The sequence below is a fragment of the Mesoplodon densirostris genome, chromosome 5 (genome assembly GCF_025265405.1).
Source record: "Mesoplodon densirostris isolate mMesDen1 chromosome 5, mMesDen1 primary haplotype, whole genome shotgun sequence".
Classification (NCBI taxonomy): domain Eukaryota; kingdom Metazoa; phylum Chordata; class Mammalia; order Artiodactyla; family Ziphiidae; genus Mesoplodon; species Mesoplodon densirostris.
Genome location: NC_082665.1, coordinates 68838410 through 68863416, shown reverse-complemented (window position 1 = coordinate 68863416; position 25007 = coordinate 68838410). Strand labels below are relative to the sequence as shown.

At 37.9% G+C, this 25007-nt stretch overlaps 1 protein-coding gene across 4 annotated transcripts; it reads left to right on the top strand.

Annotated features, from left to right (window-relative positions):
- The first annotated feature begins 25 nt into the window (after positions 1–25).
- MIX23 (mitochondrial matrix import factor 23) lies at positions 26–22915 on the top strand. Of its 4 annotated transcripts, XM_060099941.1 has the most exons (6): positions 35–119; positions 924–1131; positions 10112–10237; positions 14955–15101; positions 20443–20502; positions 22633–22910. In XM_060099941.1, exons 3-6 carry the CDS (start codon positions 10127–10129, stop codon positions 22681–22683), a joined length of 369 nt encoding a protein of 122 aa, XP_059955924.1. In that variant the 5' UTR covers positions 35–119; positions 924–1131; positions 10112–10126; the 3' UTR covers positions 22684–22910. The 4 variants fall into 4 exon arrangements, with proteins under 4 accessions (XP_059955923.1, XP_059955924.1, XP_059955921.1 ...); XM_060099940.1 differs by lacking the exon at positions 924–1131 and having other exon boundaries at positions 26–119; positions 22633–22912; XM_060099938.1 differs by lacking the exons at positions 35–119; positions 924–1131 and adding an exon at positions 146–400 and having other exon boundaries at positions 22633–22915.
- The last annotated feature ends 2092 nt before the right edge of the window (positions 22916–25007 follow it).

Genomic DNA, 25007 nt, shown 5'->3' with positions numbered 1-25007 from the left:
AGGCGGTGCCGCGGACACCTTTGCTTCGCGGTGATTGGCTCGCGGCGGGGGCCTCGTGTTTGTCCAATATGGCGGCGCCCAGTGGCGGTGTGAGCTGTGAGGAGTTCGCCGAGTTCCAGGTGACGGGGTTTTCCTCACGCGGCAGGCGTGCCCTTCCTTTTGTCCCCAGACCCTCTTCCCTACTCTGGCCTGGGAGGGAGTGCGGACCAGTTGTGGCAAAAGCGGATATTTCAAAATTCCTTTTTCGAGTCATTGGAGGTCATGGGGGCGCGGGCTTGGCCTTAGGGAGCGAGGCTGCTGCCTTGGGGTCATGGCTCTCCCTGCGCCTCCCAGACCTTGTGTAACTGCGCCCAGAAACTCCAGTGGTTCCTCGGTGGCAAAGCCGAGTCCGGCCGGGTGGGTAAGGATTGCAACAACCATTTAGCCATTCTCTGAACTCAGTTCTGAGTCTCTGTCATTCCCCTCCTGTTTAAAGCTGAGTATTTACAGGAAAGAAAAAGTGAAGGAAAGCTTATTTACTTGATAAAACAAAACAAAAAAATTGTACGAGTTTCACTATTTTGATGGGTCAGAACGTTTGGAGGTTTGAAGGGTCGATTAATCCTAGTACCTGCGCTGGTGCTCTGCCTTCCCAACCATTAGAGAAAATGTAACATTTAAGAAAAAGGTTATGTCTTTTATATATTCAAACATCAGAGGTCTAGGGCTGATTATTAACACACGAATTAAAGAACAGGGGGTCTGGATTTTGACGAAGTTGCTATGAAAGTTATCTGTTCCAATGTAAGCATAAGCGCTGCTGTCTTGATAAAAGTGTGGAATTTAAAAATAATGAAAAAGGTTTTTTTAACTATAGATAATGAAAAATCATTTCACGTATCACTGACCTCTGTAGTAAGCTGTGTGCTTGCATCCGTTTTTAGGGAGTGATATTCTTGAAGATAATCTCAACAGATTGAATTATTTGACAAACATCATTTGGTCAAAGAAGTTTCTGTGGAGTCTTTCCAGCATTATATACACCTTTTTCACCACTTCAGCTGCGCAGATTAGATCAGCACAACAGCAGCAGACTTCAAATGTGATCAAAGTGCCTAACAAATACAAATATTTGTAAAAATCGTAAATAAGGTAGAAAAAAGACTGTTGGATTCTAAGGTTAACCAGCCCATTTGTGGCCTTGGTCTTGTCACGTTAGTCCTGTGATTTAACTTGGGTTAATGAGCTCAGATAATTGAGCAATGATAGCCTTAAAGTTTATCTGAAAGAACCCTGGTTAGGGAGTTGGATGTTCTGGATGCTAGTACTACTTCTGCCATTAACAGCTTTGGGACCTTGAGCTAATCACCTGACCCCTTCCATAATTAACTTTTGAATCTGTAAAATAAGATTATGTTAAATAACATTTAAAATGCCTTCCATCTCTATAATTATTTAAATCTCTAAAACCAAATTTCAAAGGATCTCTTTAAGCTGTTGAAACATCCAACAGTGCTTAAAGAACACTTTCATTTTCTTTTGGAAGGTCAGATGAGATGTTGTTAAGTGGGCAAAAGCTAAACTGTCTTGCAGAATTATTTTATTCACAGAGATAATGTAAATTAAAAAGTCATAAAATGAATCTCATTAGTGAAACCTGGAGAAGTTTTTAGATTGTTTCTCTAGGGCTTTTCCAAATGTGTGGTTTATAATGGAGAATACCCTGGGTTAAAAGTCAGAAGATCAGGTTTTCCAGAGCTGGCCTTGGCATATCATTTAACGTCATTGTGAATGAGTATAAGAACATTTGCCCCTACTGCTTCAGAGGCATACAAATGTAAAAAAATGTATTTGAAAATGTAAAATTTTAGTATAACATTTACATTTAAATGAATTTTGTAAAATTATAAACTGTAGTTAACTGGCACACTCACAAATTATTAATCAAAGTTTATGTTTTTTAGAGCTATGAAACCATTACATTTTGTATGTAGGTACCTTATATGTGAAAAGCACGGCACTGAATACTGTGGAAGAGAAACAGAAAATTGTGTGGTTTTTATTATAAAGATTTAGATACTTTTTCCCCAGAATTTTACTATGAAGATGTTCAAACACTGTAGAAAGTTCAAAGAATTTTACAATGAATACTCACGTACCCACTGTGTAGGTTCTACGGTGATTCACTATATTTACTAAATCACATACCATCCCTCAATCTATCCATCAATCCACCTTTTTTATTTTTTTTATTTTTTTATTTTTATTTTTTTTGCGGTACGCGGGGCTTTCACTGTTGTGGCCTCTCCCGTTGCAGAGCACAGGCTCCGGACGCGCAGGCTCAGCGACCATGGCCCACGGGCCTAGCCGCTCCACGGCATGTGGGATCTTCCCGGACCGGGGCACGAACCCGTGTCCCCTGCATCGGCAGGCGGACTCTCAACCACTGCGCCACCAGGGAAGCCCCACCTTTTTTTATTTTTAATTTTTGATGCATTTCAAAGTAAATTGCTACCTTATCACTGTGTCCTCATATGACCTCTGTGTGCACACAGAGGGAGAGAGATCTCTGGTGTCTCTTCCTCTTACAATGACACCAGTTCTATGGAATTCGTGTCCCACCCTTATGACCTCATTTAACCTTAATTACCTCCCTAAAGGCCCTGTCTCCAAAAACAGTCACACTGGGTGTTAGGGCTTCAACATACGAAATTGGGGGCAGGAGGGGGGCCGAGGCAGGGGCACTGTTCAGTCCATAACAGAAACCTGCTAGGTATCAGGCACTTGGAGAGACTGAGTGGGCAGGATATAAAACAAGGAACTCATGCAGGGATATAAAACGTGTAGAGGATATTTAGAATATGAACACAATGCTGTAACAGTTCAGAGAGCATTAAGTCAATAGATGGTAATTGAGCTGTACCTGAGGTGGACACAACCAGGGGAATTCTAGGTAGAAGGAATAGTATATAGGCAGAAACTTTTATATATTGAGGGGGGGAAATAGCAAATTGCTGGAATTCAGAATTTGCACAGGTGCACATTGGGATTACACAAAAGATTGGAACCAGGTTATGAAAGGCCTTGAATGCCAAGTGTGAGGTTAGGGAGTCAGTGAGCAGAGGGGGTGAATTGATCAAAGAGACGTTTTAGGAAGATTTATTACTACGCCCACAGTCTTTGTTAGCGCCCTGTCATTTTTGCAATTAGCTTTGCTGTAGCTCTTCTTATCTTCAGTCATTCCTTTCTCTAATATATCTCCCCTTCATAATGCTATGGCTTCATACTGTTATCTTCTAAATTTTAGAACCTGAACCATACATCTAATTTCAGGATTATACGACTAAGTCTAAACTACTTAACATGGCATACAAGTCCTTTTAAAATCCAATCCCAAAGTGCCTCTGCTTAGTTAATTGTCACCACTGCCCGTATTCATACATACTTCTCTCTCCCCAACCCCTGCCACTTCCAATATACATTTGAACTCTGCTGTCCAGCCACATAGGCCTACTTTTCCCTGAACACATGATGTTTTGTCATTTCTGTGTGCTTTTTTTCCACTTAACACCCTGAAATCCCTTCTTCCTGACTCTATCTGAGACCCAGTTCATATATCACCTGAGCAAAATCAACCAAGTATTCCTAGAATGTTTAAGTCTTGGTATTTCTGGTAAGAATATTTATTTATTTACACACAATTGATTTTGAGTTGTTTGGTAATTAGGTACAGACTAAATAGACTATTTTCTAGCATCAGTGATGGTATCTTTTGCAGCATACCTAGCTGCTCCCTGTTCCCTTGCCTGGGAGTGCAGAGGACTGCACAGGACTCTGGCAGTTGCAGGCAAGTCTGTATTTCTGGCTTGGGGGAAGCACAGTGTGAGCATTGTTATAAAAATGGAGTTTGAGGAGCCAGAAAGAGCACCATGTGAATGGGATCTACTTCTGGGTACCTTCAGGCCGAGAGTGAGGAGAAGAAAGGTTAAGAAATTTCAGATCATTCTGTGGAGTACATTTTAATTTTACTGTCAAGTAATAGACCTTTTACCACCCGCCGTGTACTCTAAAAGCTTCCCAAAATAATAAAAAGAATTTAGCTAAGGAGTAAGCTTAGGAATAGAGTATAGCATAATTGCAGGGGCAGTAGAAAATTTTCTCCACCCCTCCCTGCTGCTAGATATGGTCAGTCCTTCAGTACTGAAATTGCCTTCCAAGAGGGTGAGATTTTCACCCCACAGTTAAAGGTAATACATAAAATGCAATTCCAAGGTAAGTGCCTGAATAACATTAAAGGGTTAGCCTAAAGTTAGAGATTCATGATATATCAGAATTTCTTGTTGTTTTGAGGAGAATGAAAGGAGAAGCTGGAGGCACTACAAAGTTTGGAGAGTTATCTTCTGCTGTTCTTTGACACTTAGAAGCTGATTAGGGTTCCAGCTCCTATACAAAGATGTAGTCTTCAGAGAGCCACTGAACTGTGTATTTCTGTATTATCTCTCTGGACTTGTGTTGCAGTTTGTTGTATGCTATCTGCTCAGGGGTGTCTTCTTTATATTTTCTTGGTGAATTTGTGAGAGAGAGGGTATGCCATTGGAGCTAAGTATCAGGTAGGTAGTTAGTAATTCCTTATGAATGATACATATAGTTTAATGGCAGCACTTATGTGCCTGCATTAACCTTCATCTGTTCTCAGTCTGTGAGGGTACCCAAGCTTTTCTCTAGACCCCCTTGGAGTTGCCTTAAGAGCCCTGGCACCTTTTGTACTGTAAAGAAATTTGTGCCTAGTGAGGTAGTTTACAGTTCTTTTCCTTCTCCTTTTGCAATTTTGAAAGAAATTCCTTCCTGAGCCTTACCCCTTTCCCCCCCTTATCTTTAGCTTTCCTAGTATCTTTTCTGTGATATTTAAAAGTAGCTTACAGTTCTCAGCAATTCCTGAACAAGTGCACTATCAGTTTGTCATTATATTATCTCGAATCCAACACTGTCCAGTAGAGCTTTCTGTGACGGTGGAAATTTGTGCTGTCCAATATGGTAGCCACTAGCAATATGTGGCTCTTGAGCACTTGAAATATAGCTCGTGCAATTGAAAATTTTTGATTAAAATAACCTCATTTTGGGGCTTCCCTGGTGGCGCAGTGGTTGAGAGTCCGCCTGCCGATGCAGGGGACAGGGGTTCGTGCCCCGGTCCGGGAAGATCCCACATGCCGCGGAGCAGCTGGGCCCGTGGGCCATGGTCGCTGAGCCTGCGCGTCTGGAGCCTGTGCTCCGCAATGGGAGAGGCCACAACAGTGAGAGGCCTGGCCACAACAGTGAGAGTACCGCAAAACAAACAAACAAACAAAAAACCAAAAAATTTTATTTAGAGGTTAGATTAGATAGAGGTTATTTAGATAGCTGGTGTCTTTCATATTAAAAGCCAAGCTCTAGATCATATATTGATGATTCTTTAGCACACAGAGAACACATATATTTGAAACTTCACATTTGTAAGACTGAAATTGTTTGATTTATTACCTAGTTAATGCCAATAAATTCCCACTGCTGTAAGGAACTTAACAGTATGTCCAAATTGTTTTATTGGAGGGAAAGTTGGCTGTATTGCTAATGATCAGACTCAAAACTAGTTAAAGTTCAAAGTAAATCAAAACTCTAGGAAGTGATATAATCTTTCGCCTGCATCAGTCTCCTAACTAACCTCTCTGCATCTACTCTTGTTTCTCTCTAATCCATTTTCCACACTTTAATTCTTTAACTTTAACTTAGGCAATCATTTCAGAATACAAATCAGATCATGTAACTCCACTGTATTTAAACACTTCATTGGTTCCCTATTGCTTTCAGGAAAAAGGCTAAAATCCTGTAACATGATCCGTAATGGTGGACCTCATTTTACACCATGCTTTCTCTTATTCTCTGTACTTAAGCCACATTAACTTTTCAGTCCATTAAACAGTCTATTTAAATGACTCTTGTGAAATCATCCATAGTTTCCATCCTGCTAAATCTAAAAAGTTAATTTCTGTCCACATCTTTATTGACTTCCTAGTAACATTCAACACAGTTGACCATTTCCTCCTTGAAACCTTTCTTCTTCTGACTTCTGTGACATCTGTCTTTCTCCTGTAGTTTTAGATGCTAGAGTTCCTTCTTGATCGTTAACCCCCTTTATTCCCTACAGTCTCCCTCAGTGATCTCTTCTTGTTTCATGGCTTTAACAACATTAATTTGGGGAATTCCCTGGCAGTCCAGTTGTTAGGACTCCAAGCTCTCACTGCTGAGGGCCCAGGTTCAATTCCTGGTCAGGGAACTAAGATCCAGCAAGCCATGCACCATGCATGCATGCATAAATAAGTAAATAAATAAATAAATAAAATTTGTTAATATAACTTCAGCCTAGTTCAGTGTCAGACTGGTATATTCAACGTTCTGCTTAACTTTTTTACTCATATCTAACAGGCATCTCAAACTTCAACATGTCCAAAACAGAATTTTAAAAAAAAACTTTTTATTATGCAAAATTTCAAATTTCACAAAAGGAGAGAGAGTACCATGAATCCCTGTGTACTCATCTTTCAGTTCCAACAATCAGTTCATGGACACTCTTCTTTCATTTATATACCACCATTTTCCCCATCCTGACCAGATTATTTTGAAGCACATCCCAGGTAGATCTTTTGTTCTGTAAATATTTCAGTCTTTATTTCTAAAAGATTCCAATTTTAAACAATGCCAGTGTCACAAACAATTAACAATAATCCTAAATGTAAAATATCCTGTGAGTCAGAATAGGATCTTGATCTTCCCACTCCTTCCAAATCTTTTCCTCTCGCAGTCTCTCCCCACTATTAATTAATGACTCTATCTACTATCCATTCGGTTGCTCAGGTCTCAATCCTAAGCGTCATTCTGTTTACTTTTCTCATCCCCCAACACCAATTCATCAGCAAGTCCTATCAGCTCTCTCTTCAAAATATATCCTGAATCCAACTTCTCCCTGATTCCACTGCTACCTCTTCTTTGTCTCTTGCCTAGACCACCAGAGTAGTCTGCTGAATGATCACCCTGTTTCCATTCTCCACATAGCAGTCGAAGTTATCTTTGAAAAAATTAATCGTTATATCATTCCCTTGCCTAAAACCCTGTTTCCTTTAGGAAAAAACCCTTAATTGTTTCTGTTGTCTCTACTGTCCTTTATTTTCTCCTCAACTCTGATCTCACCTAATACCACTCTTTCCCTTATTCACTTCCAGCCCACTTGCCTTCTTTTAGTTCTTCAAACATCCCCAAGTTTGTTCTTGCCTCTTAATTTTTGACTTGTTCCCCCAGATGTCCTTTTAGTTGGCTTATTTATATCATTCAGATCTCAGTTCAAATGTTATGTCCTGGAGAGGCCTTCTTTGATCTCCCTATCTAAAGTATTAGCCCCTCAGCCCCACCTAGTCATTCTTCATCCCATTACCAGTTTTCTTTTTTGTAGTACTTTTCAGCACTGAACTTATCTCATTTATTGGGGTACTTGTTTATTGTTTCTCTCCCCCTCTGAGAATTTTGCTGCATAAGAGCAAGGGCCTTTTCTATTTTATTCACCATTATAGCCCTGGTGTTTAGAATGGTGCCTAACCATTAGACATTAGTAAGTATTTTTTGAATGAAGAGTGAGTTAATGAATCAACTCTGCGGTCTCTCTAATTGCTGCATATGTTTAAAGAAGAAAGATTGCTGAGGACTCTCAGTCAAGGAAAGCTTTATCTAAAAGGTATAATGTAAACCTTGGCCTCAGGATCAGTTCGATTTAGATAGAGGGAAAGAGGAGAGATTTTAAAGGTTTTTTTTGTTTTTGTTTCAATAGGCAAGTTGTAGGAGGTAAAGTTGGCAAGGAAGGTCCCTGTTTGCTACTTAGCTATTTTTTAACTCTAAATAGTACTGCCGCTGTTTGTTTGAAATTTGCCACTTACTGACATTATATATCCTCTACTGTACATAAAACATTATTTAAAATGGTGGTTGCTTAGTGAATATGTTAAGATTATCCCCTAAGAATTCCAGTTTACAGAGAATCTTGATACTATTGACAAAAATAGAAAGATACAAGAAGAGGGGATAAGATAGTGAAGTTGGTTTTAGATCTGATGTTTGCCTGTTTTTCTTAGTCTAAATTATGAGCCTTCTACAAGCTGTTTTATTTCTAGATTGGGTTCTGGAAAAGGGCATTAAATTACTAATTAAAGATTAATAGCCTGATAGGAATAGAATCTATGCTGCAGACAGACTGAATGACCTAAATTGTTATTATAATTGGAAACGCCTAGCTGTTAATTATGAGGGAAATGGTCAAATAAGTTGTGATACCTCTACAGAATAGAATATTTATGCACCTATTAAAAATGTCTTCAAGGTAACAAGGGCAGAATGCTCATAATTCCATAAAGTAAAACTTTTAACTGTTATACAATACCTCAATTTGATAAAAATATTTGCAGATATGTATAGAAAAAACTGAACACAGCATTGTAAAGCAACCATACTCCAATAAAAATTAATTTAAAAAAAAACAAAGGGATATCTTATTAATGATGGTTAACTATGGATGATTCTATTTTCTTTAAATTTTTTCTAATTTTTCCAAAATGATTGTATAATACTTTAATCGTAATAAAAATTTATTTTAACAAATGGATGATACAGCATAGGGAATATAGCCAATATTTTATAATAACTTTAAATTTAGTATAATCTATAAAAATACTGAATCATTACATTGTATGTTTGAAATTAATATAATATTGTAAATCAACTATAATTCAATAAAAAAGAATAAACAGTAACTATAACTTATTCACAATCATATGATTAAATAATGTATGCAAATCACACTCCTGCCAATTTTCAGATTAAAAGCTGTCATCTTTAATATGACCCCAAAAAATGGATGAAAAGAATGAAGACGTTGATTTCAGTGATGGATTTAAGTTTGGCAAAGAAATAGGTTCATATGTTGAAGGAAGTAGAGGATCAAGCAAAGATGCTTTTAATACACATTAATATTAAATGTTAACTTCCTGGATGTTTTCAATAAGTATAGTCCTAGTATTATACACTTCTGTTTTCTTAATGATTTTTCTGTGGTTGTGTTTTGTTTTGTTTTGTGGGGCCAGGGTGAGGTAAGGGTGGATTAAAAGAGAAAGAAAGGGGTATACTACTAGAAACCTTTTCTAGAGTTTATATCATCTGCAGACAGAAGGTAACTGATGCCCAGCCTTTGTCTAGTGACAAGTGAAAAGAAGTACCCTAATCAAAATGTGGGGAGAAGGGACTATGCTGTGTTGGTATACTCATCAGGGTCTGTCTAAGTTACCTGCCCTTTTAATATTGTTTTTATTTTGATTGGGTTTTGAGAGTTGGAGCCTCTTTTAGAGGGGAGAGATCCTTGGGAAATGTGAACTTGGGTAACTGAGAAAAGGTAAAACTACTTGTTCTATGAACAAGAAAGCCACAAAGAGTTTTGGTTCCTTTTCTAGCAGTATACTTTTTGTTACAAAAATAATACACAATCGTAGTAAAAAACTAAAAAACAAAAATCCCGAAAGGAAAAAAAGCTTGAAAGGATATAGATTAACGTCTGCACATTAATCACTGCTGATAGTTTCTTGTGTATCTTTCTAGAAAATTTATGTCTAGCACCACATTTTAGAATGAAAGACAAAGAGGGAATAGAGCAAGCAATGATGCTGGATTGTTTTGGACAAGTTGAGGTAATCAAATTCAGTAGAATCCTTTATTGGCTGTATGCTGGAGATGGAAAGAACACACAGTGTTTGCTAAGCACCGTGCCAGCACATGGGGTTTACAAATGAATGAAACGATCTTTACACTTAAGATGATCACAGTGGGACCAAGGAAAGAGTTGTGCCAATTGTTAGAATTACTATTACATAATCTACCTCTCATTCTTGTAAAAAAGATTTTTCTGTGGTCGCACTACATATAGTGCGGTTTCCCCACTCCTAATTCACAGGGTTGTAACATATCCAAGAGCTTTATTTATTTATTTAGTTTTGCTTAAATGGTCTTTTTTTAACCACTTAACTTTCCATTCAAGTTACTATTCTTTTATTTTAAATATATATAGGAATTACTCAAGGTGATGAGGACGATTGATGACAGAATAGTACATGAATTAAACACTACGGTTCCAACAGCTTCCTTTGCAGGGAAAATTGATGCCAGCCAAACCTGTAAACAACTTTATGAGTCTGTAAGTGTATCTTTTGAGTCTTTTCTTTTGTGCTTCCTTTATGCCTTTCTCTGTAGGCAAAATAAGAAAACAACTGACATAATTAAACTGTGGATACAAGAGTTGAATCTTCATGTTTTCTTGCCCACACCTGAGGGTGTATATAAGTTTTGATCCAGTTTCTACAAAATAAAGAAAATGTGTGGTCTTAAGCACAAGTCTGGGAAGAGACAGTTCTAAGGAATGAAAGCAGCCGTTTTTTGACCCCCTCGTGAGCAGCCTTTAACTTAAGGAAAGCTTTTGCTTCAAGGAACGAAGGAGAAAGTGAAACAGTCAAGTACAATAAAACAGTGAAACAAGAGCAGGGTCTTTGAATGAATCAATCTAAGAAGCTAGACACCTGATTTAAGGAAGAATTAAAACCCTTCACACTTCTTATCAATATATCTTCTATCTTCCCTCACTCACCAGGAAGGGGAAAAGAAGCATTTGGCAGGAGAGAAGGAAAAGCCACAGATAAATTGTCCTTTTCTGAGGCTTTGGTTTCTCAAGTATGCATTCTTTCATTGCCTCTTAAAGATCCCCTTTTTTCTCTTTTTTAATTTCTAAAAGTGAAAGGAAATAACGATTTAGCTAAGCATTTTTTATAGCTTACTTATTTTTTTTCATTAATTTGGAAGCTGATGTTCAAATGTCATTTGCTTTATTAGGCTCTACCACAAGATTACTGTATTACTTAAAATCTAAAGTCCATTTCTCAATTATGAAAAAAAATCAGTTTTGGATAAACTTATTCATATCACTTAAATTCAAAGCATTAACTGCTGATATTTTTTTCTGCTTTTATGTGAAAGTATGTTACTTTGTTGAGTGGTCAGGTAATTCTTGTGGCTTCATAAAATTGCAAGGACGGGGGCTTTAAGGAGTAGACACCAGTATTGGGAGTAGAGAGCATGGGTCCGAGGCCTAATTTATTATGAGGTTGTTCGACAGTTCACTGAGTTTCTTTGGGTAGCTCTGTCTAAAGAACTATTGATAGAAGTTTGTAATGGCTTTAGTGATCCACCTCACTACCCATATATATATAATCTCTATAATCTATTCAATTGTTTCCATTTAGAATCTTTTTATTAACCTAGAGGTTTATAGTATAGCGATTAACAACATGGATTCCAGATCTAGATTAAATCTCACCTCTGCTACTTCCTAGCTGGGTGACCTTGAAATAACCTCTGAGTCAGTTTCCTTATTTGTAAAATAGTATCAGAAAAGTATCTGGTCAATTGTTAGAGGATTAAATGAGTTAATATAAAGTGCTTACTGTACTAAATATTTTACATATAAATGCTTGCTGCTTCTCTTATTGTTATTATTTCTTATTCCTTTGTTGAACCAGGATAAACTGGCATGCTAAATTTGGAACCTTTCTGTTTTAGATATTCTTGTGTATGTGTTTGGGTTTTTCTCCATCTGTATTCTAGAGGGATCCAGCAACATGAACGTATGTAAAGGATTATTTATCAAGTAGCTCTGTTCCAGGGGTCGAGCCTGCAATAGAGTACCCATGCTAACAAGTACCACTGAGTTCCCTTAGATATTGTCTCAGTTAAGAAGTGGAACTCTGTGACATGTCCAAGTTGTTTACGGTCACCCTGACTGTCTTTAGTCCCTGACCCTTCCTTTTATAGTCGATGAAGGAATATTTGCGCACTCTAATGATAATACTTCTTCATAAGAGAAGATCAGCAAAGTTATTATAAAGCACTGATTTTAGAAATTCCAAATCTTAAAAGTATAGTCTTAGTAAAAATGAAATAATTTCAATAAGATTCCCTTATTAGAGCATATTCCCTCAATATATGAAGTTTTCCTAGCTTTACATTATTTATTGTTTAGTTTCAAGATAAACATAAAAATCAATACTGAACAGTTAAAAAGTCTATGAGCTTGGAACAGTGCTTTACAAATGCAAAACTGTTACCGGTGTCATAATGATTGATTTAGAGTAATTCTTAAAGCTATCTCTTTAATATAATGAACTTTTGGACTATATGTTTAAAAAATATGCTTCTTACATCCTTTTGTCAGAAGTTCTGGAGGAAGATTTAAAACAAAAAATGCCGTGACAAAAACTTATTAACTTTTTTTGCAATTGAGGTATAGTTGATGTACAATATTATATGTTTCAGGTGTACAACATGCTGATTCACAATATTTAAGTGTTTTGCTTTTAATGATAGTTAAACTAAGGGTCGTTGTTAGGATTCTAAAATGATGTTTGGGAAATTGGAATTTAGAGTTAATTTAGAATCAACCTTTGTTCTAGAAAGAAAAACACCAAAAAACTATAATCAGGAAAACGACATTCTGTTTCCCTTAAAGGCAAAAAGCATTATTTAAAAATAATGATTAAAAGGTAGTAGGTGAAAATTTCAGACTAAAAGAAGTTCTCAAAGTTGTGGTAAAATAAAACTGGAAAGTCCTAGATATACCCCCTTTAGACTAGTTTTGAATCATTCTCCTGCCCCACCCCAAGTGTCTTCATTTCAAAATTGTTTACCCCAAATCAAAGGAAGTATGGTTATGATGTGGTTATAGTTCAGGATTTTTCTCCTCTAACCAAAGTTTTACTTTACTGAGTTTCTTAATTTTATCTCAGTTCCTTTAATAAGCACTTTATGTATCAGAAATAATTCTCTTATGACCAAATCCTCAAGCATCTGATACTAATGAGCTAATAAGCCTGGTTTTGTGTTATTTTTTCTCTGGTAAGCTTATGTCACGCCATCTGTTACTAGTTATCAAGCGTCCTCATTTCTTTGACATATATGTACAGAAAGAAGTCCATGCATATTCCTCTTGCATATGCTCTTAGTTTTGAATTTTATTGAAGGATGGTCATGAAAACAGACCACAATAATTGATAATACTGAGTAAAAGGTGATTTGCCCAGCAATTCCTGTTCACATAGGAGTGGGTTCACAGTCGGGCTAATCTGAAGGAAATGTAAGCAGGTGAGGGTAGGAGGGTAGTTTGCATCTAGAAGTGTATCCACAGGGAAAGGGCCAAGCTAAAGAGGGGAGTAATGGAGGAAAGCCCAACCAAGGAAGGAAACTGTGTGGAGAGAGACCAAAAGAAGGATATTGAACATTTTAATAAAATGTACAAAATTTGAAATTGATTTTAAAATGCAGATAGAAAAATGAGAATATTGTGATAGACTTCTAGTTGGTACTAATGCTGTTTCACTAATTGCTGGGGGGTTAGACAAAATATCAAAGTAATTAAATAGCATCTGGCATCTGAGCAATGTACTGAGTCATGTTGTCTCTAAATTTTAGAGGTGGAAAGGATATTACTGATTATTTACTCATAATCCATAATTTTCCAAAAGAAGAAACTGAAGCCTGTAACAGAAGCAGCATATTAGCTAATAAATATGGGCCTTGAGGCTGTCCTTGTGAACCCTAAATGTTACAATGAAAAAAATTAGCATATTAGAGAAATATACTATAGGTGGGATTAACATCTGTTAGGAAATTCCCTCCCTTCACATGGGTACAACTTTTAACTAATGCACTTTTAGTATTCCCCTCTAGAAATATAAAGGTTTATTCTTTCCTGGTGTGTATTAGACCAGTAGTTCTCAACCACGGGGTCCCATTATGACCATTTAAGAGCTGTATTTCAAATAACTTATGAGGAATGCTTATAGAATGGTTGTTAGTCCCATATTTTATATAAAATATATATAATGGGTTATTTCTATACAGCCATCACTAGCATAGCATTGGGATATTCCCCCTTCAGAGGGAAGAAGGAATGATATAACATGATTAAATGGAGCAAGCCAACACTTAAATTTTAGTTGGAGGTGAACCACTGTTATTATGCACCATTAATTATAATGACGATTGCATATTATTTTAGTATTTTGCTCTGTCTCCACCCCAAGTTTTTGGGGTATCTTCAGAATTTGGCTATGATCATGGGAGTATGTTTGAATTGAAACATGACTATCATAATTAATGAAACAAGGCAGAAAATAGATGCAAATTATTGTATTGGATGTGTTGCATTAAGATGAAGGCTGATAAACAATTGCTCTGTCGGGCATCCTTTACTCTCCGTCAGCACACGCAATGGATGGAATCAGTGACCTCCACTTCATGTACAATTTTTCCTTCTTAGTACTTAAAGTTTAAAATCTTGAAAAGGGTTCTGTCTGACATAGGTAAATGTAGCATTCTTTGTTTCTCTTTATTGTAACTAAGAGCTTCTCTATATCACTTACTTTATAATTTTTTGCACTGTTGACAACATGAGGCTGAAAAAAAAAATGAAAGAACAAAAAGAGAACAGCAATAGGAAGTGGCCCAGAAGGTGTGTGAGGGTGGGTGTAGGTAGAGGAACACACAGATGCAAGAATGGGAGAGAAAGGAGTGTAGGGAGGAGACTGAGATGAAAAGCGCAGCGCGAGAAGTGCAGGAAGAGGAGCAGGAAGGCCTGGGAGCTTAGTGAGGAAGAAGACGGCCCAACCTCTTCACTTTCACCCTCACAGCTGCTGCCTTTGAGCTGGCTCATTCAGCACAATCTTCTCTTCCACAGATTCAGTTTTTAAAAACTCTTTTAGAAAGTATTACATTTCTGTAGCCTAAAAAAAATTTTTTAAAACACTGAAATGTGACAAATTGCTGTGATTTTTTCTTTTTCTCATTTCCTTCTTTTGTTCTTTTAGTTGATGGCGGCTCATGCCAGTAGGGACCGAGTCATAAAAAACTGTATAGCTCAGACCTCATCAGTAGTAAAACAGCTCCGAGAAGAGAGAGAAAAGAATTTGGACAATTTAACATTGTTAAAGCAACTTAGAAAAGAACAGACAAAGGTAAGTTGAACAGGGTTTACATTTCTGAGGCAGGGTTTCCAAACTTAGCCTTCAAAATAAAGGCAGTTTTTAATATGAAAAATTCAGAGTAAGAGACGGTTATTACTTAAAACAAAATGATCAGGAGATTAGTATTTCTTTTTTTTTTTTTTTTTTTTCTTCTTTTTGCGGTATGTGGGCCTCTCACTGTTGTGGCCTCTCCCGTTGCGGAGCACAGGCTCCGGATGCGCAGGCCCAGAGGCCATGGCTCACGGGCCCAGCCACTCCGTGGCACGTGGGATCCTTCCAGACCGGGGCACAAACCCGTATCCCCTGCATCGGCAGGCGGACTCTCAACCACTGCGCCACCAGGGAGGCCCAGTATTTCATTTTTAATGGGCTTTATTTTATTACATTTAAATACTAATTGGTAAATTAATGTGCATTTCATGAACGTATGGAGTGTAGCAAGTTTTAGGTAAAAGAAGCATGTAATCATGTTATCTCCGTTCCTTTATATATTCCACAGTTAAAGATACAAGGATTAATATAGACCAACACCACATCAAAAAATCTAGGGAAATCACATCTGTATCTATGTTTTGAAGCTTGACTTGAGGAGAAACATTTTTAAAATATATTTACATTTTGAAAATAGTTACCTCTGGTTTCACTGTAGAAATCTGAAATGTAATATAGATATTTAACTTCAGGATATTACCCTCTTCCGCCATAAAAATATAGTACTATTTGAATATAACCAGGGCCACCAGAGCCTCATTATGTTTATTTCTTTGCTGTGGAGAGGGTGGTATGGGTCTTTGACTCTTTTCAGACTCTCCTTTGTTTCCACTTCATTTCCCATGCCTGCCATTTTCCCTTTTAGGAGAACACCAAGTGTCCACTGAGTGCTATGTCAGAGCAAGCTTTATTTTCCCAAAGTCAGCTGTCATGTAGATGGGGTGTCGACCTCAGAGTAGAGTTAATGAAGCAGAGCTATTTCTTTATAGCCCTTAAACGTAACACGTCAAGAAAACAGTTGAAATATATGCCATATTTTATTTTGTGGACTGCATTGCTGTCTTTTGAGGAGGGTGGGGGTGGGAGGGGGCCTTCAGGGGTAACTTTTTATTCTGATACAATTTCAAACTTACAGAAAAGTTGCACGAACAGTACAAGGAACTCCCATATACCCTTTACCTATATTCACCTATTGTTTACATTTTGCTCCACCTGCTTTACAGTTCATTCTCTCTACTCTTCTTTCCCCCTCCATCTTTCCCTCCCTCTTTCCCTGTCTTCCTCCCCCTCCCCCATACACATTTTTTTTCCTTTACCATTTTGAGAATATGTTGGGCACATTAGACTCCTTTACCCCTACATATGTTGGTTATTTCCTAAGAACAAGGGCTTTTTCTTACATGACCACTGTATAATTATCAAAATCATGTCTGTATTTTAAGATGGCATAATAGGTGACTTACTGATCCTTACATGTCAGGTGACTGAAAATCCAGTGTGAGATGGAATCATGTTTTCGTACTGAACAATTTGTGAAGTTTGCTCTTTGTTTAGTAGATGTAGCCAAACTTTGAAAAAGGGATCTTGCTGTCTCTCTCAAGCCTTTGTTCTTTTGCTGCACACAGGTGTGCACTTTCTTAGTCATCCCACTGATGCAGTGTGTCTCACTGGATACAGGATCATCCACTGTCTTTGCTGTTCTCTTTGTTCATGATGACTGCTTCAGCCCTGTGTTCCACACCTGCTGATTCATCAGCCAGTGGTGGGTTCTTCAGACAGTGAACTTAGGCTATAATGGTCATCTTAGCCTACCCTCCCTGTTGATGAAGGCTTATAGATAAATTATAGAAAGCTGGTTAAGATCTAGTTTTTTTTTGGATTTTGTATTTTAACAGGCTCTTGAAGTATTGACAAAGGAAAGTGCAGGGCAGGGCTGTTAAATCAGAAACTGAAAAATCATTATTTGCAAATTAAGTCAGACAAAGAATAGAGCGACTCTTGTTAGAAGAGGGCAAAGTTCAAAAACCACTGAGTGTTCGGGAGTGATGTGTCACACGATTTTGTCTGCCCTCTGTTCTGCCCATATGTCTTTAGAGCCCAGCACAATCACTGCAAGGAGGAGTTTTAGAAACCAGCCAGTGAGTTATGAAAGGTAGTTTTCTGGCCTGTGATACTGCATAGGACTAGAGTAGAAGTTAATCATGAGTAGTATTTAAGCAAATAAGGAAACTTGAATTTTTTTTTCAAGTTTGCTGTGAAGATTATAGAATCAGAAAGAGACAGCTCTTGGAGATGTTCCAGCTCTACCTGTTCATTTTCTATATATGGAAACAGAGATACTGACATCCCCAGAGTCACAAGCTCGTAAGTGGTAGAACTGGGACTTTATAACCCATCTCGTCTGACTCTAAATTCAGTCAGTGTTTTTACCTTAAGTTGTGACTAATAGTCAAATTCTGATTACTTTAGTGAACAACTTATTTATATACAGTGATGCCAGTCTGAAAGTTCCCAGTTCTTTACCTGAATCCTTACCTCAGAAAAAGCACGTTCCTTGCTGGAACTATATACCTGCTGTCACCTCTTAGTAGCCTTTGAAACGAAGTTTACCCGTTTAAGACCCAGAGCCTCAAAAACAACCATCTCGGGACTTCCCTGGTGGCGCAGGGGTTAAGAATCCGCCTGCCAGTGCAGGGAACACGGGTTCGAGCCCTGGTCTGGGAAGATCCCACATGCCATGGAGCAACTAAGCCCGTGCCAATGAAGACCCAATGCAGCCAAAAATAAATAAATAAAACAAATAAATTTATTTTTTAAAAAAACCCAAAACAACCATCTCAAAACATTTTGTTGTTGGCACTGAAGTTGCATTAGAAGCTGACTGTAATATCTGCGGTGTTCAAGAATAGAAAAAACATGGATTGTAAAGGCAGACAGCTCTAAAGAAATAATCCATCTACCACTTGGAGGTTTTGTAACCTTGTAAATTAATTGTTCTGAAACTTCTGATTTTCAGTTTGTAAAATGGAATTGATACATAGTAACTTCTTATATTTTCTTTTTTTGGTGAGGATTAAATTGTATAATATATGTAAGAGCTTGCATATTGACTGATAATGAAGTAGCAGTTTCTTTCCTTTTTGACTCCATATTTGTTATATTAATCCTCTTTACAATATCCCCCCAACCAGTGGTTTCCACCTTTTGTTTAACCAGTATTAAGGGGGTTGGGGGGATCTACAGTCTTATGTGGCAGTGCATTCTTTTTGGACAGTTGTAATTGTTCAGAGATTTTCTTACTTAGTGTGAAAATCTGTCTCCTTGTAACATGGAATTACTGATCCTTAATCTTCCCTCTGGATAAGTCTAAACCCATTTCTACACAACATCCCTTTAAATATTTGAGAGCAATTATGAATACTGTCTCAGTGGCCTGTTGTAACACTGTTCTTTAAAGTTGTTACTTCTTTGGCAGAAAGTCCAGTCTCTGACAGAGCAGTGAAGCTTTAATGATTTCTGGGTCGATATAACTGATTAAAATCTGAAACCGAGGTTGCTCTGATGTAAGCAGGCGGGCTTCCTCAGGCTTGTTACTACTCCACAGCACATCAGAAATGCAGTCCTTCCCCTTGTTCATGGTTTCAATCCTATATACTGGCCCATACTCTGACAGCAGTTTTGAGTCTACGAAGGGAGTTTACAAGGAGCGTTGGATCAGTACCACATCCATTCTTATTAGTGTTACATGCATATTTCTCAAACCTCCTGCCCGAGGTGTACTCCTAATTTATGGTTAGGTTCTTTGGTCTGGGTGCCTAACTCATGGTTGCCCAGAATCCCTCTGGCATTTTGTTCCCAAATCTCCTGGCCTGGGTCTTGACTTTGGCCTGAAGAAATCATCCTGCTGTTAACCTCTTGGCTGCCTCAACCTGTAGTTCATGCTTTTTTTTCTCCTAATTTTCCTGAATATTTTCAGGTTCTCCTCCTGGAATTAGTTAGGTTCTTTCCTTTCAAGTCTCTCTGACCAGAGGCGACCAGGAGTATGATGGGCCCTGCCATCTGGACCTGGCAATATAATTGGCTCTTTTTTTTTGATGGAGTAATTAGGTTGGCAGTTAAAAAGAAAGTTAGAAAGACTAGCATTTTTAGCCTCACACCTCTGGCTGTATGGTTAAGGTATGGAAAACTCATCCCTTTCTCAATTACTTGAGCCTTATATATTCTTCTTCTCTGTTTTTCTTCCTGTTTCTTTTTTCTTTTATTCAAAGCAGGTTGCCACCTCCTTGTCCTTTTTTTTGTTCGTCTGTGCTATCTTTGCAAATCTATATGGTAGGATCAATAACTAGAACTGGAGTTACTGAGTTAAAGGACATGTGAATTTACATTTTTGGTAAGTCTTACCAAATTGCTCTCCATAGAAGTTGCAACAATTTGTACTCCTACTAAAAATATATGTGAGTGTATCTTTCCCCATACCCTCACTAATACTAGATTTTATCAGACATCAGATTTCTTCTATTAAAATTTTTTTTTGTCATATTATGGCTTAATTTACATTTCTTTATACATGAATAAAATTGTACATTTTAAAAATAGGTTTATTGGCCATTTGTTTTTCTTCTGTGAACTACCTGGGCATTTGAGATTTTTTTTTTTTTTTTAAAGCTCTCAAGGTAGGGCCTCCCTGGTGGCACAGTGGTTGAGAGTCCGCCTGCCGATGCAGGGGATACGGGTTCGTGCCCCGGTCTGGGAGGATCCCATATGCCGCGGAGCGGCTGGGCCCGTGAGCCATGGCCGCTGGGCCTGTGCGTCCGGAGCCTGTGCTCCGCAAACGGGAGAGGCCACAACAGTGAGAGGCCCACATACCGCAAAAAGAAAAAAAAAAAAAAAGCTCTCAAGGTGATTATAATATGCAGCAAAGCTTGAGAACTACGGCTTTATAAGATTTAGCAACTGATTAAATATGAGGAGAACAGCTATGTCAAAGAAGGTTTTGAAATCTGGCCTAAGTATTACCATTAATAAAGAATGCAGGGGCTTCCCTGATGGTGCAGTGGTTGAGAGTCCACCTGCCGATGCAGGGGACACGGGTTCGTGCCCCGGTCCGGGAAGATCCCACATGCCGCGGAGCGGCTGGGCCCGTGAGCCATGTCCTCTGAGCCTGGGCATCCGGAGCCTGTGCTCTGCAATGGGAGAGGCCACAACAGTGAGAGGCCCGCGTACCGCAAAAAAAAAAAAAAGAATGCAGGAGCAGCAGCTGTTTGTTAGGAAAACATAGAGTTTGGTTTTAGTTCTTTAATTTAAATTTTTGTAACTTCATTTTTGTTTTCCTTTCTTGCAGTTGAAATGGATGCAGTCAGAACTGAATGTTGAAGAAGTGGTAAATGACAGGAGCTGGAAGGTATAAAATAATGTTGGTTCTTGGAGAGAACTAGGAGAGGAAGCAGAACTAGCAAAGGGAAACCAAGGGAGGGGGGAGACAAAGAGTGCCTTGGGCACTTAAGAATAATAAAGATCCTTCATTTACAAGCAATTGAAGGCTTTAACTTTTTTTGGGGGGGGGCGTGGGTTGTGGTTAGAATCCAAGTTAGAGCCATCTTACAAAAAGTAGCTTTACAGTCATATGGTAGAATTGCATGATCGTCATGGGAACAGAATTGGAGACATTCTGTATGTTTCCTAATACTAATTATGGGCTATTTGATATTTAGAGTTATTAGTTGTTAACTTAGAACCTTCAACCAGGTTATTTGTTCAAGTTAGCTTTTCTGAGCTCAGTTACTTTCCATAAATTTTCATATCATTATCCTTCACAGTTGTTTGTTTTCTAACATATCTGATCGTGAAACTTTGTATGTAGTTTTACTGGTATTTGATAATAGGGCTTTTTATGGCTCCTAGATTCACATGCTCCTTATTACCACCTACTTGGTTCTAATTAAGAATTAGATTGGGGGACCAGGATCCCAGGACTTTACATGTAGTTAAAAATCACAAAATTCTACACTATTGATAATATGTATAAAATAGATAACTAATGAGAACATACTGTATAGCACAGGGAACTCTATTCAATGTTCTGTAGTGACCTAAATGGGAAGGAAATCCAAAGAAGAGGGGATATATGTATATGTATAGCTGATTCACTTTGCTGTACAGTAGAAACTAACACAACTTTGTAAATAAAGCAACTATAGTCCAATAAAACATAAAAAAAAATTACAAAATTCCTACTTCATTTTCTGAAAAAGTATGTCTGCATGTCCTCTCTAAAACTTCAAAGATTTCCAAAGGGCAAAATCTATTAAATCTGAAAGAATGAACTGAAAATTGTTTTACCCTTTGAAATTAACCAGTGGAACGGGGCTGGATCCAGAGGGAGGTTAACTGAACCAAAAACTGGAGTGTACCGGGCTTCCCTGGTGGCGCAGTGGTTGAGAGTCCGCCTGCCGATGCAGGGGACACGGGTTCGTGCCCCGGTCCAGGAAGATCCCACATGCCACGGAGTGGTTAGGCCCGTGAGCCATGGCCGCTGAGCCTGTGCGTCCGGAGCCTGTGCTCCACAACGGGAGAGGCCACAACAGTGAGAGGCCCGCGTACCGCAAAAAAACAAAACAAAACTGGAGTGTACCAACTTGCAGAGCCATGAATAAACTGCAAAATACAAATCGATTTTCTTTGCTTTATCACATTTCTTTATCCTATCCTCTTTGCCAAGATTTCTTATTTCTGCCCTTTCCACCTATGTAATGAGGTGTTTGCTCCTTGAAAGCACACACATTTCCCCCTTTATCAGACAAACGGAAGTATATTGTCTACACTTTGTTTTTTTCCCCTTAATATATCTTGGAGATCTTTTCAAATCAGAACATAAAGAGCTTCCTTATTCTTTTTTATGCTTGCTTATATCCCCTTGAATGGATGTACCAAAATTTTTATTTGACATAGTCCCACATGACATGTAATAATAGAATGTTCTTTTAATATTATATGTTATTTGTTTAGTTTTTAGGAAGCAAGATAAATAGAACAAAACATTATATAAATTTATAGAGTTTAGCAAAAGACTAGACTCCCTTCAAGTATATCTCCATGTGAGAAGGATCTGGCACTCATTTAGAAAAGCATGACAGATATCTAAATAAAATCTACATTATAAAAGGATTTTTAAAAGCTTTATCTTAAAGTTAATTTAGATATTTTTGTCTAACTGTCCAAAATATGTCCAGAATATGGAACTAGCATATTTGTTAGTTTACCAAATAAGCTAGCTTGTGATGATTTTTTCCTTGAATAATTTAAATTTTATTAAAATATTAAAATTATCATATAAATGAATATCAAGGCCTTCTGAGCTCTTAGCACCTAGTAAGTCAGTTTGAACAAGTGAGGAAACACCTCTGTTTCCTAAACCTGTTGACCTGGGACAAAAAAGTTTATATCCACCAGACCCATGCCAAATTTAATTGAATTCCAGGCCTGATTTATACAGGATGACTCAGTGACCTTTGTTTCTGTTCACATATCTTAGGTGTTTAATGAACGCTGCCGAATTCACTTCAAACCTCCAAAGAATGAATAAAAAGATACTTTTTTTAAAAAAGACCGGGTCATCTCATAAGAGTTAAAGCATGACAGACATCAACATGGTGGGCTTCCCAGGAAGATTTCTGAGCCAACAGTCCAAGACCTTTTGTTGATTTCAGCCCCACTTACCCAAGACCTCAAGTATAAATAATTCTGATAATTATGGAGAAATCAACTGCTATTTTATACTGATTCTGTAAAAAAAAAAAAAAAAAAGATATTTTGTAACTATTAAAATAATTTTCTGACTCAGTGTACATAATTATTTGATTTTTTTCCAAGTTGAGGCAGTAAGTTTTTGTAAGAGAATTTAAATACAATTTCAGTATCTGATTTGATTTATATTGTACCTCTTTGAATTTTACAAATTTATTGGCATGAGCATAGACCTTTTTGGTCATTGATAGTTTTATCTCTTTATTTATCTCTTTAGGTTTATAGCTTTTAAGTTATTTATCTCTTTAGGTTTATTGCTCTTAACTTAAAGGGCAGTAACATAGGCTGGATACTGTCCAAAGAAATTCTCTTAGTACCTTAACTTATCTCATTTTCATATGCAGAAATTAATGTTGGGTGGAAATATTTTCCTGGATAATGTTTCTGTGGACCATGAAAAAGAAAGCAAAGTAAAACAAATTCAGAAAATGGAAAAGTAGAGGAGGGCTTGCATAATGGTATTCTAGTACAGGATGATTGTATTCGTTTTCTGTTGCTGCTTAACAAGTTTAGCAGCTTAAAATCACCCCTGTTTATTATTTTAGAGTTCTGTAGGTCAGAAGGCTAGGAAGCCTTGACTGAGTTCTCTGCCTGGGGTCTCACAGGCTGAAATCAAGTTGTGGCCCAGACTGGGCTCTTGTCTGGAGACTGCAGGGGAAAAATCTGCTTCCAGGCTCATTCAGATGGCAGAATTCAGATCCTTTCTGTTGTAAGACTGAAGTCCCCGTTTCCTTGCTGCCTGTTGTGGGCCACTCTAAGCTCCTGAAAGCCACCCATATTTCTTGACACCATGGCCCCCTCCCTTTTCAAGCTAGCAACAGTGCATTGAATCCTCATTCTTGGAATCTGACTTCCTTTTCTGCTATAGACAGACTGCTTTTAAAGGGTTTGTGTGTTTATATTAGTTTTACCATAATAATCTTTTTATTACCTCAAGAGTCAACTGCTTACAACTTTAATCATACCTGCAAATCCCTTTTGCTGGGTAATGTGACATCACAGATGTAATGTCTCATATTCACAGTCTGAGGGATTAGAGTGAGACATTTTGGAGAGTCATTCTAGGATTTTGCTTACCATGATTTAAACAGAAGCCTCCTGGCTCTGGCACAGTTAGATTGATCCAGCGGGGTTGTGGATAGGCTTGTGTGATAAGTATATTGACTCTCATCAGATTGTGCACTTGGAAGTGAGCAATAAATGTATAAAGTGCTCACCATTCTTTTTTTTTTTTTTTTACAAATTTAATGTTATACATATACATATGTTCCCATATCCCCTCCCTTTTGCGTCTCCCTCCCGCCCTCCCTATCCCACCCCTCCAGGCAGTCACAAAGCACCGAGCTGATCTCCCTGTGCTATGCGGCTGCTTCCCACTAGCTATCTACCTTATGTTTGGTAGTGTATATATGTCCATGCCGCTCTTTTGCTTTGTCACAGCTTACCCTTCCCCCTCCCCATATCCTCAAGTCCATTCTCTAGTAGATCTGTGTCTTTATTCCTGTCTTATCCCTATGTTCTTCATGACATTTTTTTCTTAAATTCCATATATATGTGTCAGCATACAGTATTTTTCTCTTTCTGACTTACTTCACTCTGTATGACAGACTCTAGGTCCATCCACCTCATTACAAATAGCTCAATTTCGTTTCTTTTTATGGCTGAGTAATATTCCATTGTATATATGTGCCACATCTTTATCCATTCATCCGATGATGGACACTTAGGTTGTTTCCATGTCCTGGCTATTGTAAATAGGGCTGCTATGAACATTTTGGTACATGACTCTTTTTGAATTATGGTTTTCTCAGGGTATATGCCCAGTAGTGGGATTGCTGGGTCATATGGTAGTTCTATTTGTAGTTTTTTAAGGAACCTCCATACCGTTCTCCATAGTGGCTGTACCAATTCACATTCCCACCAGCAGTGCAAGAGTGTTCCCTTTTCTCCACACCCTCTCCAGCATTTATTGTTTCTAGATTTTTTGATGATGGCCATTCTGACTGGTGTGAGATGATATCTCATTGTAGTTTTGATTTGCATTTCTCTAATGAGTAAAGATGTTGAGCATCCTTTCATGTGTTTGTTGACAGTCTGTATATC

Coding starts and splice junctions, on each gene's coding strand:
- MIX23 (XM_060099938.1), top strand. CDS start 311: ATGGCTCTCCCTGCGCCTCCCAGACCTTGTGTAACTGCGCCCAGAAAC. Junction 401..10,111: donor AGCCGAGTCCGGCCGGGTGG/GTAAGGATTGCA, acceptor AAATATATATAG/GAATTACTCAAGGTGATGAG. Junction 15,102..20,442: donor TTAGAAAAGAACAGACAAAG/GTAAGTTGAACA, acceptor CCTTTCTTGCAG/TTGAAATGGATGCAGTCAGA.